This window comes from Portunus trituberculatus, chromosome 24, assembly GCF_017591435.1.
Source record: "Portunus trituberculatus isolate SZX2019 chromosome 24, ASM1759143v1, whole genome shotgun sequence".
NCBI classification, from domain to species: domain Eukaryota; kingdom Metazoa; phylum Arthropoda; class Malacostraca; order Decapoda; family Portunidae; genus Portunus; species Portunus trituberculatus.
The window spans coordinates 11,502,676-11,517,395 of NC_059278.1; the positions used below are offsets into that span (position 1 = coordinate 11,502,676).

Sequence of the window (14,720 nt, forward strand, 5' to 3'; positions counted from 1 at the left end):
ATGGTCAGCAAATATACATACGCATTTAACCTTAGTATTACAACGTATGGGAGAACAGTAAACTTATTATTGATAATATATTCATAAGCCTGGCAAGAAACGTGGCATACATATTTTACAGTGTTGCTAAAAAAAAAATAATATACTTATAAAGAGGTTTCCTTGCAGTTTGGGATGGGTAAATAGTTCCATAGTTATAATTAGATTATATCGTGAAGGAAAGTACTTTAAAATAAGCTGACATAAGTAAGAAAAAAACTACATTCAAATCTTCACGGCAGCAACACCAATCACGCCCGCCATCCATACAGGTGATGGGAGGTCAGCTGCGGTGTCCTTGACCAGGAAGAAAGAGAGGGGGAGGAAGAGGGAGGGGTAAGAGAGAGGGAGGAAGAGGGAGAGAGGGGGGTTAGCCAACGAGGGATTAAAGGTATGGCAGCGCTGTCCTCCCGCTATTTCCCATGGGGGCCGCACCCAATCCACATTCTTAGACGAGCAGGACTATAGTGTCTACTATTTTCAAGTCAGTAGACTTTATTAAGAAGGCTGATAAGACCGTATCTTCCTTACAAGCTAAAAGAACCACCTGAACTCGTGACTCTGCAATGGATAAAATGGAAAGCCTTGTGAAAATGTGGTACATAAGTTTTGTATGTGGTACAATGATGCTTCCTTTGTTTACATTCCACAGGTTGCCAGCTAGCGTATTTCCTACTCCACTCTCCCTCCCTTCATAAATTTAAGATCATCAACATTATTAATTTACTTACCTTTCACTGTACTATGATGCACTCTCGCTTTGTTTACTCTTAATGGAAGTTCAAGTCAGGGGTCAAACTTGTTATAATTGGTTCGCTTAACGAAAATTTGCTTAACGAACGTTTTTTTAGGAACGTAACCTGTTCGTTAAGCCGGGGTTGCTTGTACCACTTAACGAAGGAGTTACGTTCCTAAAAAAAGCTTTGTTAAGCGAAACTTCGTTAAGCAAACCGATTATAACAAGTTTAACCCCTGACTTGAACTTCCATTGAGAGTAGACAAAGCGAGAGTGCATCATAGTACAGTGAAAGGTTTAATGAAAGTAAAAATTATGAAGTTAAACATTTAGGCAGTTTAATTTAAGTCATTATAATGTACACTTATGTATGTATGTATGTAACTTTATAATGTTGATGATCTTAAATTTATGAAGGGAGGGAGAGTGAAACGGGAAAGACACTAACCAGCAACCTGTGGAATGTAAACAAAGAGCGCATCATTGTATCACATACAAAACTTATGTGCCACATTTCCACAAGGCTTTCCATTTTATCCATTGTAGAGTCACGAGTTCAGGTGGTTCTTTTAGCTTGTAAGGAAGATACGGTCTCACCAGCCTTCTTAATAGAGTCTGCTGACTTGAAAATAGTAGAGACAGTAGATGGAGTCAAGATGGTGGTGAGCAATGCTATTAGTTTTCTCACCTCTCTCGTGTCTGTGAATAATATCCAGCTTCACTTTGAGAGTAAGAGACTTCCTGGTCTTCTTAGCAACACTAGGCGACATTGCAGGGCATTTTGGTGGTAAGTTGAGTGAGGGAAGACGAGCTGCTGCTGACGCTGTTATTGTTTTGAACAGGGAGAGTGAGTGGTGCATGTGTTGTCCACGAGAGGCGCTGGTGTATTCAAAAGCATGTTGGCTTGCGTGATACGGCGGTGCTTTCAAACTTGGAAAAAATTAACAGGATAAAACTTCATTAAAGCGAGTTTGGTGTTCGTTAAACGAGCAGATGGTAGTAAAATTAAACCTTTGTTGTAACGAAATTTCGTTGTGTGAACCTTCATTAAGCAGGGGTTGCCTGTATATAGATAAAAAGAGATATGAACTTAGAGGAAAAGGAAAAGGAGAAAGTGCTAAGAAGTGAAGCTAAGGAAAAAAACAAGAAAAGGACAGAAATAGAGAAGAATTTCTTATTGGAGGGTTCTGGATATGAGACTAAAGAAGTGGTACCTAAGGAAGAATGAGGAGGTCGTGGAGGAGGCAAGAAATTAAGAGTGACTTATACTAATATAGATGGGTTGTTATCAAGCATACTGGAAGTTAAGGATTATTTAAAAGAGAAAAAGCTGGATGTAATGTGCATCGTTGAAACAAAACTGAGAAGAGAGATCCATGTCAACTTTAAAGAGGAGGAATATAATACCTGGAGGAGAGACAAGAAGGATAAAGGGGGAAGAGGAGTGCTAATAATAGTTCGTGATAATATATGTGTGGAGGATGTTCAATATGGTGTGGACAAAGTGGAAGTAATGGAAGTAACAAACAAAACAGAAGATCTGAAGAAGAGAAAAATTATAGTTACATATGTTCCACCAAAGAATAATACGTGGGGAACAGAAGAACATGATAAGAAGAGATAGAAGAATACTTTTAGTTGGAAACTTTAACTGTAAAAAAGTAAACTGGAGAGAGATGGAAGTAATGGATAATGCTGGGCAGTGGAGCGAGAAAGTATTACAGTTGACTATGGTTAATGCAATGGACCAGTGGGAGGAGGAGTCAATAAGGTACAGAGGGGAAGATGAACCATCACTGCTTGACCTAGTTTTCACAAAGAAACCAGAGTCCCCCTCCAATCATACAATACCTTAGTCTAATAGGGAGAAGTTTTCATGTGACATTAGAGATGCAAATTCAGGAAGATGAGATAAGTTACAGAGATAACTATAAAGGAGAGAGATTAAATTATGCAAGAGCAGATTTTGAAAAATTAAGAATCTATCTTGCTGATATTGAGTAGAGTAATATTATGTACAGAAAGACAGTACAAAGGAAATATGACACAATCTTACAGAAATATAAAGGAGTAAAAAAGTTTGTACCTGTTTATAGAGTTCAGAAAAAAAATACACTCTTGGTACAATGCTAGATGCATACAAGCAAAAATGGCAAAAGATAAAGCATGGAAGAAACTCGTAGAGCAGGGAAATGACTATAACAGACGGCAGTACAAAGATGCCAGAAATGAATATATTAGAGTAAGGAGAGAGGAAGAAAGAAACTTTGAGAAAGATGTAGTGAATAAAAGCAAAGATGAACCCAAACTTTTCTACAGTAAGCCCCCACACTTGGCAAATCTCAGCTTGGCGAAATTCACTTTTGGCGGTAGGGTGGCCACGGACCACCAAGTGCACGCTTGGCAATTTTAATTCAAACTTGGCGGTCCCTTGGCGGCTGCACGGCAAACCACGTGGCTCCCCAGTGACGTCAGACCTCTCTAAACCTACCAGAACGCAGTGTGAGAGTTCCCTTCAGCCATTTTGTTTGTGCTACCCTCTGTTCTGCTAGCGTGGGAACGAATTCAGGCGATTTACCGCCAACATGGCCTCTACCAGCACAACAGGTGGTACCAATGTGGGTAAGGACAATGGTGGCGGCGGCAAGGACGAAAGTGGGCAAGGGAAACGGGTGGAGAAACAGGAGTTACAGTCATTATATCATGTCTTATTAGCTTTATTTATTGTTTATGGGTTTGTTTTGTATATGTGTTACTAATATGTGAAGACAAAAGATTTTATTTCAGCTTGAAAGATGGTATTTAAGGGGTCAAAAGAGCAACTTTGGCAATGACTAAAGACTGATTGAGGCATTTTTTAGGCGATTTATATGATATAAAGAACTCGTACTTGGCGAAATTCGCATCTGGCGGTAGTTTCGCCAGACTAATTAATTCGCCAAGTGCGAGGGTTTACTGTACAAGTTTATAAACAGCAAAACAAAGAATAAGGAAACAATTGAAAAAAATCATTAAAGAAGGGAAGACATAAGAAACAGAGAAGGAAATGTGTGAAATAATGAATGAGAACTTCAAGACAGTATTCAGTGCAGAAGATGATTTTACAGAACCTAATAGGACATGGGATTGCCAAGGATTACAGGAGATCGCAGTGCATGAAGAGGATATTGGAAGATTATTGGATAAGTTGGAAGTCAGAAAAACAATGGGGCCAGATGGTGTATCAGGCTGGGTGTTAAAAGAATGTAAAGAGCAACTACTGGATCCAATTTGGGAAATAATAACGAGTTCAATAAATGAAGGGAAAGTTCCACTAGAATGGATATCTAAAGGACAAAAGGCAACTGAACCACTAAACTACAGACCAGTGTCACTTACAAGTGTCTTGGGGAAATTATGTGAAATAATTATCAAAGAAAAATGGGTAAAATTTCTAGAAGAGGAGCAAGTCATATCGAACAATTTGGGTTCAGGACAGGGCGGTCATGTGTATCAAATTTATTAAGCTCCTACTTGAGAGTTATTGCAGGACTTAAAAACAGAGATGGATGGGTAGACACAGTATACCTGGATATTAAAAAGGCTTTTGATAAAGTCTCTCATGGAAGACTACTTTGGAAATGAGAGAACATAGGAGGACTGCGAGGAACTTTGCTCAAATGGACAAGAGATTATTTGAAGGATAGGGAAATGAGAACTGTGATCAGAGATACATAATCATCTTGGGGTAAAGTAACTAGCGGAGTGTCACAAGGGTCAGTGTTAGCCCCCATTATGTTTCAGATTTATGTAAACGACATTTATATTTGCTGATTATGCAAAGCTGCTAAGAGTTATCAAAACCAGAGAGGACTGCCTGCTGTTGCAGGAAGATATAAACAAGATCTATGAGTGGAGCAGGAAGTGGAAATTGGAGTTTAATGCCAAGAAATGTCACATATTGGAACTAGGAAAGAGTAAGAGAAGATCAGTATGGTACTATTTGATGGGAGAGGAACAAATAATGAAGACTAAAGAGGAAAAAGGTCTGGAAGTGATCATATAAGAAAATCTGAGCCCCAAAAAACACATGAGCAAGATATTTGGACTATCATATAAAATGTTGACTAATATAAGAGTGGCATTTCATTACATGGATAAAGATATGATGAAAAAAATCATCACAAGCATGATACGCCCAAGGCTGGAATATGCAGCAGTGGTATGGTCTCCGAGCTCTAAAAAGGATATAAGAAAATTGGAAAGGATACAGAAGATTGCTACAAAGATGGTACCAGAATTAAAGGACCTCACATATGATGAATGACTGAAGGAAATGAGACCACCAACCTTACAAGATAGAAGAGAACGTGGGAACTTAATAACAATGTATAAGATAGTAAATGATATTGAAAAGATAGACAAAGAAGACCTGGTGCTGTCGACAGAAGAAGAAGGAAGGACAAGAGGACATGAAAAGAAGATCAGGATGAGGCAGTGTGTGAAGGATATTGGAAAATACAGTTTTCCACACAGAACGGTGGAAAAATGGAATGCATTGGATAACAAAGTTGTTACAGCACATAATGTGCATAACTTTAAGGAAAAATTTGATAAATGGAGATATGGAGACGGGATACTATGAACCCCACTCGAACCCTGTACAATACAACTAGGTAAATACACACACACACACACACACACACACACACACACAGAGAGAGAGAGAGAGAGAGAGAGAGAGAGAGAGAGAGAGAGAGAGAGAGAGAGAGAGAGAGAGAGAGAGAGAGAGAGAGAGAGAGAGAGAGAGAGAGAGAGAGAGAGAGAGAGAGAGAGAGAGAGAGAGAGAGAGAGAGAGAGAGAGAGAGAGTTTACCTATAAATTTGCTGCAGGAGGCGAGCTAAACTTGTGGTGTCCCGCTCGCTTTCATCCACTCATCATACTTTTCCTTGAAACTATGAATATTACTCGCTCTCACTATCTCTCCAGATAGTTCATTCCAAGCGCGAACAGCTTTCGCTGGGAAGCTATACTTCCCGATATCAGTTGTGTATCCCGGCAACCTCAGCTTCAACTCATGACCACCTCTCATTCTCTTCTCCGTGTCTAGCTCGAGGAAATCCTCTCGGTCAATCTTGTCCATCCCCTTCACGCATTTGAACATCTGAACCATATCTCCTCACTTCCTTCTTTCTTCCAAGGTTGGCAGCTGCAGGGCATGCAATCTCTCTTGGTAATCCATATCTTGCAGGATCAGTACTAACTTGGTAGCAGCTCTTTGCACCCTTTCTAGCTTCCTTGTGTGGTTCTTTAGGTGCGGTGCCGACACTACCTGGGCATACTCTAGTTTTGGCCTCAGAATCGCTTCTATGATTTTCTTTACCAGAGACTCACTAAGGTGAACAAAAGTTGTTCTTATATTAGCTACTATTGCCAACCCTTCTCCCACAATTTAGTTTATATGTCCCTCTGGTGACAGGTTGTCCTGTATTACAACCCCTCGATCTTTTTCTCTCTGTACATTTAATATCAGTCCCACCCAAATTGTATCTTGCATGTGGTCTGTGAATACTTCTTCCCATCTCCAGAACATGACACTTGTCAGCATTAAACTCCATCATCCACTTTATGCTCCATTCATGCAGGAGATCCAAGTCCCATTGCAGCCTATGACAGTCCTCTGGTATTTTCACTTGTCACATCATCTTAGCATCGTCCACAAACAGATTAATATAACTTCCACTCCATCTGGTAGGTCATTTACATATATTAGGAACATTAGAGGTGCAAACACCGATCCTTGTGGAACTCCACTTGTTACATCAGCCCATAGGGAACTCTCACCCCTTTCCATTATCTTCATTTTCCTCCGTCAAATAACTTTTCATCCATTCCAATAGAGAGAGAGAGAGAGAGAGAGAGAGAGAGAGAGAGAGAGAGAGAGAGAGAGAGAGAGAGAGAGAGAGAGAGAGAGAGAGAGGGGGGTGGGTGGGTGGGGGTGGGTGGGTGGGTGGGTGGGTGGGTGAGTGAGTGAGAGAGTGAGAGAGAGAGAGAGAGAGAGAGAGAGAGAGAGAGAGAGAGAGAGAGAGAGAGAGAGAGAGAGAGAGAGAGAGAGAGAGAGAGAGAGAGAGAGAGAGAGAGAGAGAGAGAGAGAGAGAGAGAGTGAGTGAGTGAGTGAGTGAGTGAGTGAGTGAGTGAGTGAGTGAGTGAGTGAGTGAGTGAGTGAGTGAGTGAGTGAGTGAGTGAGTGAGAGAATGAAAGAACCAAGGAGGGGTAAACAGTTTATCCCCCTCTGTTGTCTCTCCTCCATAGTTTAGGGATATAGAATAAGGAAAAGGATAGAGAGATAAGGAGGACAAAGGATGGATCATATGGAGGGAAATTGTGATGTAAGCTATACCAATGAGACTCCCATTCTGCATAGAGGGTGGGACATGGTATAGCTAATTTATATGATTGGTGGAGACTTGGATGGTGGGAGGAGCAACAAAATCTCAAGGACAGAATCTTTAGCTAGACCCAAAACAGAACACAAGATTGTACTCAGCAGGAACTAAAACAATGAGATTATGGCTATGTAAGTGTCATCATATATCCTACTGGCTTGTCATGGAACTTATATACATAGGTGTCATCAAGATTTTCTTTACATTCTACCTATTCCTTGATATATAATGATGAGTAATAGAAAAATAAGATTTCTGATGACTAAATACGGAAAAAATGTGGATCGCTTTACCAAATCATGTTTTAATCATTTGCATTTAGTGAGCCTTTTCTTGTACCAACACCAGGTTAACTGTCAAGTTGTTTGTTTCCACTTTTATTCATTGATTCCTTAGTATCCTACTTTCTTAAACATATTTTTGGTGTTACTTTTGTTGGCCGATTCTATCATTTCTTGTTACATGTTCCTCAACATGTCAGTTGGTACTATCTTGCTACAATAAAAGATAATTTTCTGAATACATTTGAAGTAAAAATGTTCTATCCTATTGGCTAATTAAATAAAATATTCAGATGTAATGTTATTTTAAAGAATCATACAATCTCTGTTAAGATAATGCAATGGTTCATATTCTTACCTTCTTCAGCAAGTCTAGCTGCTGATATCAGACACTTGCCGAGAGATTCATCCCTCTTATAAGGAATTGACCAGGCATCAGTGAAAACGCGGCTCTCTAACTCATAAAGGTTGGTGGTTGGGAACTCCATACTGCTGCCATCTATTCCACCAGCCTTCAGTCAACATATAACAGATTATCAGCATTTATTATGAAGGGAAGCTAACTAATACTACTGTGGAAATGTTGTATTTTCAAATGAGTTTTGCACTCCTTAAATGTTACCAAAGTAGTTATCATATAAAAGGATGAAGCTCAAAATGCATGGTATGTGAAAACTCTGGAGCCACAATTATAACATTTTCAGTGCATCTTTATTTGACACAGTTAGTATCATTTTAGAATAACACTATCATACCTTAAAACATTAGGAAAGTGAGTTTTGCTTACATTATTCTTGAAAAAAAAAAATGCAATAAAGTTAACAAAAAAATCCTAGACAGCAGAATTCTCTATAAGTATACATAACAAGAAATTAAATCTTCATATTAAGTAAACTTAACATACTGGCACTGACGCCAATGGATAGAAAGCAGCTCTACCCACCTCGTCATAAGAGGGAGGCCGGAGAGCAGGGTCGGCCATCTCAACATCCCTGAGATCGTCCACGGTGCTGTAGGAGGAAAGAGGCTGCTCCGTCAGGAACGTCACCGCCTCGTTCACGTCTCCATTACTCAACTTGAGTGCCCTCTTAATGGCGCGCACGTCAGGGAACCCCATGTTGAGCAGAAGGGAGATATTCTCGTCTTCCTGCTCCATCTTCAAGTTACCATGTGCACGTCTTTTCCTTAGACGGAGGAACCACTCTCAGCAACAGGTGTACTCGTCCTCTACCCGCAGCATTTCCTACACTGCCACAACCTATATACACACAACACCTCTATGATACGAAATATATTATTATGGGACACACGATTCCTCATAAAACGAAAAAAAAAGGACGAAGGAGGCAAAGGGCCCTCCCTGCAGCCCCCCCAACCAGTGTTTACATCTGAGTGCAGCCGTGGCTCTCTCACTGTTGGTATCAGGGAGATGATATATTGTTTTCAGTGCTTCTTTATATGTTTTGAACTTTGATAAACTATTTTAAAAATTAACATTTTCGTATACGAGAAAAAAAAAACACATTTATAACAGGAAAGTTACTACGCAATTTAACGCACAATAATGCAAACAGTAGGTAACCTTAAGGTTTTCAAAAATATTTTGTAGCTACTATATTTTTTATCTATCAACTCTTCGACTATAATTTTTTTAGAATTTTCTTTTTTTTTTTTTTGTATTCGAGATCATTCATTACTGCTAAACGGTTGCACTAGACGCGTTTCGGCTCGCCGAATCATGTATCTGAACACTGGCTTTGGATTCGAAAAATTAATGAGAATTGTCAGCTGCGACTTCTTCAGGAAACAAATGCCTTTTATGTGTCCATAAATGAGAGTAATGTGACCACAACTGTGACAATTTCAGTGACAAAAGTTGTTACAAGGAAAAGCGTAGTCACGCTACTGATCGACTCAATACAAGTTAATCAATACTTATAGTTATGTTGACAGTGAGGAAAAGAGGGTATCGATACCACTCAAGGAGGTTATATTGATGAAGACGCCGATCCGTGCGTTTATCCCGCTGTACTAAAACAAATGAAGCTAGTGGGCGAAGCTTAATTATGAAGCGGAGCTTGCGATCACAACTTACACCCAAAACATTGCCCTCTTCCGTGTTAAGCAATGGGAAATTGCCGCTTTTTTTTTTTCGTTTCTAGAGGAAAACTAAGGAAGAACTGATGGTTTATCTTATGTAAATTACATTATAGTTTCCTAAATATGTCATGTATACCTGTGTTGGTCCGAAATAGCTGCAATATTGAAAAAAAAATACAGCAGGACGTATTAGGGTTGTCACCCGTCCCGTAAAATACGGAATCGTCCCATATCTGAGAATAAAATGTTGCGTCCCGTATTGACTCAATACGGGACGCGGTTTGTTCCGTATTTTCCCGTGTGCCCACTGCACCTCTCTGCCTGTTGTAACTTGTGCCTCTCTTGCACGGAACCCGAGTCCCTGACTCCCTGTCGAGTGTCGTTACGCCCGCCTGCCTCCCTCAGTGCTCACTGAGACGCTGAACATGATTAATTGTTTTCTTGACTACTCCTTTACTGACTACTGAGTGACTCCAAAGACTAACGTGGTATGTGAAATAATTTTGTTGGTTTTATTACTTGTAGTATAAGTATTCTATGCATTTTTCAGGAGTTGGGGCCTTTAAAAACAACAGTTTTTTTTTCCGCCGCCGGAACGCACGCCCGGAACGTCCCCGGTAGTGGTGTCCCTTATTTTATTTTGTAAAAGGTAGGGTGACCAGACGTCCCCGGTTTCCGGGGACAGTCCCCGATTTCAGTGACCTGTCCCTGGCTACTGCTGTCCCCGGTTTTCTGTAACTGAAAGATTTTATCATTACTCTTTTAGAATGTCAAGAATAAGGAGGCCTTAGTCTCCGTAAAGACGGTGAAGTGTATGGCGGACACATTTTAACAGCTAATGGGTGTTCATGATCTCAGATATTTCATCATGTAGAGATTTTTACACATATGTACACATATGTGAATGTGCATGTATAGATGAAGATATGTAGGGTGAAGGTGGATAAGACGGATCACTTAACAAAGTATTGAGTCTAGAAACCACAATGATATGATTATTGGGGGATTGTGGTTTTGTGGTGGTGCTTTGGGATGTTACCTTCGAAGTCCTCACCCGGATCACGTTTTTTTTTTTAAAGAAAAACAATGAAGCACGAGAATTTACAAAATAATATTTTTTCTTGGGCCAAAAATAAAATGATAGGGTAAGACGGACCCCCAGTCTATCTTACCCCGCAAACTGAGCATGAAGAAACAAATCCTTATTGGCATAAAGCACAGATAAAAAAAAAATGAAATCTTCCTCGTCATCATCATAAATAACCCTTCACATTGCTCATGGGCCTGATTTATTGGTACAAATCAAACGAACAAACTGACAAAAAAAAAAAAAAAAAAAAACGCCCTAATTATCATCTATCCTTGCACAACTTAATGGCATGAATTACACACAAAAACCTCTTCCTCAGAATCATCATGACCTCAGCTTTTGCAATTAGCACAACAAACCCACTCTTCCCCTCTCATGGGGTTCATATTACCCCATTAGTAAATATTCAAATGTCAAAATGTTTACCAAAGTATCTATGTTTACTATGCCAATTTATGGCATCTATGTATCATGCATACACTCATGGGCATGTATAACATAAGGGTGTGCGTCCAACTCGGCCCTTTTCCAACTCGGACCATTCACTATGACCGACTCGGACCACCTGATATCCACTTCGGCCCATTTTCGAGAACCAGCTCGGACCATCAGTTGCTCGAACTGAGTTCAGGCCATCAACTACTCGATGATGATGAAGTAGACGAAAACACCTATTCTAGAGTTTTGATACTTGACTTTTTTTATTAAAATTGAAAACAAACTATACGTATATCACACTTGATTACAATCAGTAGGGCTGTCATCTTTGTAGAGCAGACATGTCTGACCAGTGTTTGGTGTGTGGGAATACAGTGAGACCTCGACAGGTAAGCCTATATATTATTTATATTACTGGAATAATCTTTGAAGTATGTATACATTTATGCAGCAATACTTTACATCATACATCGAAGTGTTATACTTAAGGAATTATATGGGATGCTTTCTCAACTTAGTTTCAGTCATTAAACTACCTTACTTTCTCTTTACCTTGAAAAGCACCATGTATAGCGTAACTATGTACTACGCGCGCCAACTTTAAATTTTCCGAGTTGAGTCGCATAACATCGGGGAGTTTTCAGGAATATATCAGGAACTGGTGCAAATGTTTTAGATGCATATACACGAATACACATAGTCTGAAGTTGCATATATCGAGAAATAGGTGCACTTTACATAGATACATCCATACACACATCCATTTATACCACAACAGGAGGCTCTACTTTGTGACGGGTGTCTGAGGTGGCAGCACAGGACATGTGGAAGTGGTGTCACAAGGATGCAGTACAGAACAGCTGTCAAGAATGACCACTAGATAGATTGCCGGAAACATTTACCCATCCAACCTACGGAGTCACCCATCCAAGCTGCCGGTTCACCCATCCATCCTACTATAGTCTGTTCACTTTAGGCCCCCCACACACGAAGCGATTTTAGAAGCGCGACTTGAGAAGCGCGACTCCAAAGTAATGCAAGTGTATTGGAGCCTTCAGACGTGGTCGCGACTCGCTGGGTTGGAAGCGCGACTCGAGATATCCCTTGGTGAAGCGCGATTCCCGAGCGACTCGAGTTACATTATGTTACTATGAAAGCCCACATACGAGGCGACAGCTTCCCGCGATTTCATCACTACTTGCATCTCATTGGCTGGTCGGGGTGAGATTAGAGCCAATGAGCGATCAGGCAGAGTTTTCCTCCACGTGGAGTCCGAGCGCGGGGCAGCTGGGAGGGGGAGTGCGGGGTAACACCGTAACTGGTAACATCTGTCTTGGAGGAGTGCATCACAACCACGCATAGCAAGATGAGTGACCAGGGATCTGCTGACCGCTTTGATACCGAATTATTAATAAATGAAATAGAAATAGCTTCCCGCGTCATTGGTGGGTGTTATGGCCAATGAGAGGGCAGTCCACGTGGCTACAGTAGCGGGGATGGCGGGTATGGTGGGGGAGGGGGTATGCTGTCGCTACACAAGAGTACCTGTGTGTGTGTGGTTGACGGTCAACCCAGAATTGCGCTTCTCAAGTCGCGCTTCTAAAATCGCTTCGTGTGTGGGGGGCCTATTAGGTGAACAGACTATAGTTCACCCCTGCAAGATGCTGATTCACCCATGGAAGCTGCTGGTTCACCCATCCAAGCTGCCGGTTCACCCATCTATCCTACTAGTTCACCCCTGCAAGGTGCTGATTCACCCATGGAAGCTGCCGGTTCACCCATCCATCCTACTAGTTCACCCCTGCAAGATGCTGATTCACCCATGGAAGCTGCTGGTTCACCCATCCAAGCTGCCGGTTCACCCATCCATCCTACTAGTTCACCCCTGCAAGATGCTGATTCACCCATGGAAGCTGCTGGTTCACCCACCCAAGCTGCCGGTTCACCCATCTATCCTACAATTTTTTTTATATATATATTTCACCCCTGCAAGATGCTGATTCTTAACGTAGCAAATGGTCCGAGTTGGTAAACAATTGGTCCAACTTGGTCAAACTAATGGTCCGAGTCGGTATAGATGGTTCGAGATGGAAACAGGCCGAGATGGTATACATTAATTAATATCTCTCTCTCTCTCTCTCTCTCTCTCTCTCTCTCTCGAAGACCCTCAGGGATGGCCCCTGCTCCCCCTGCTTCAGAGAGCAAGTCACCTGTGGCAGACTGTGAGGAGGATAATGCAGGTGAATGGACATTGGTCAGCCGAAAGACGAAGCGGTGCTTCAGCCCAATCCCAGCCCGGACTGCCAGTCCAGAGCCAGACCAGGGACACCTGAAAACTGCCAGCCCCAAGCCAGACAAGGGACATCTGAAGACTGCCAGCCCCAAGCCAGACCAGGGACATCTGATGGCAGCCATGCAGATGCTGATGGAGCAGATGTCTTGCCTGACACAGGAAGTGGACGGCCTGAAGACACAGATGCAACACCATCGCAATGAACGGTAAGACTTTCCGCACCCTAACATGGAATGTCAATGGTCTACATGCCCGTTTCACTGACTTACACTCTGATGTCCTTCTCCATAAGCCTGACATTATTGCCTTACAGGAGGTAGGGCTAAGGGTGCCTGAGCGGCGGGGTTATGCCTCCCACACCCTCAGTTGTGGTGACGGCAGTAGTCGGGGATGGCCACTTACATTAAACATGGGATTCCAGTTAACTTCATGGAAATGGGGTCACTGAGGGTATTGAATTTATTACTGTTTGCTTGCACACTGTGGGTGAAATTATTTACTTTGTAAACATGTACATTCATGCTGGTGCTTAAATATTGCAAATTTTCCTGAATATGTTCTTGAAGAGCAAAGTGTTATCATGGGTGACCTTAATGCCAGGCATAAGGAATTAGGAAGCCACCTCACCACCAATGCCAATGGTGTGCGCTGGAAGGCTTTCCTTGACACCACAGATACAGCTGTACTTACTGGGGACCACACACCCACACATGTTCAAGGAGGCAGACTTGATTATGTAGCCCTCATCAATATGCCAACATATACTGCCCAAACTTATCTTGTCAGGTCATTGCTGAGCGACCACTTCGCCCTGGAGACGACCCTCCCGGTGCAGTCCGCCCCGGCAGTGCCCAGGAAGCGCTTGACGGTGCCACCATCCAGGATGACGGACCTCGTCGTCCATGTGGTGGCGTGGTACGCTGCCGTGAAGGGCTCCTTTGCTGATGCAGAGGCACTGTACGACAGACTCCTGCACACCATCGAGGGATTCATCGCGACTCCAAGAGTTCCAGCAAGGACCCATGCTCCACGCCGCTGGACTTACGCCACCAACCCTGTCATTCTGAACTGCCAACAGACGCTCGCTGCCTACCAGAGACGTTGGCAGCTCAACCCAGACAGACAGAGTCACAGAGCCATGGTTACCGTGGCTCTCACCTCACGGATATGCGGCAGCAGGAAAGGAAGAAGTACTGGGTCTCCTTCCTGGACAAGCTGCGCAGGAACCGGTCCCTCCGGGAGGTGTGGCACCATGTCAACAGCGTCCGGGGCAAGTCCAGACGGCAGGTGTGTGACCCTGATCCTGCAGGCAGGGCAC

The 14,720-nt window shown here is 42.2% G+C and overlaps 1 protein-coding gene across 1 annotated transcript in view; it reads right to left on the bottom strand.

Moving 5' to 3' along the window:
* The window catches only part of LOC123508171 (ubiquitin carboxyl-terminal hydrolase 24-like), a 111,273-nt gene extending 102,384 nt beyond the window's left edge, over positions 1 to 8,889 (bottom strand). The window contains exons 1-2 of the mRNA XM_045261706.1: positions 8,425 to 8,889; positions 7,840 to 7,993 (exon numbers count right to left, since the gene is read on the bottom strand). Coding sequence (XP_045117641.1) covers positions 7,840 to 7,993; positions 8,425 to 8,637 — 367 coding nt within the window. The 5' untranslated portion in view covers positions 8,638 to 8,889. The remainder of the gene's footprint in view (positions 1 to 7,839; positions 7,994 to 8,424) is intronic.
* Between the last annotated feature and the right edge of the window lie 5,831 nt (positions 8,890 to 14,720).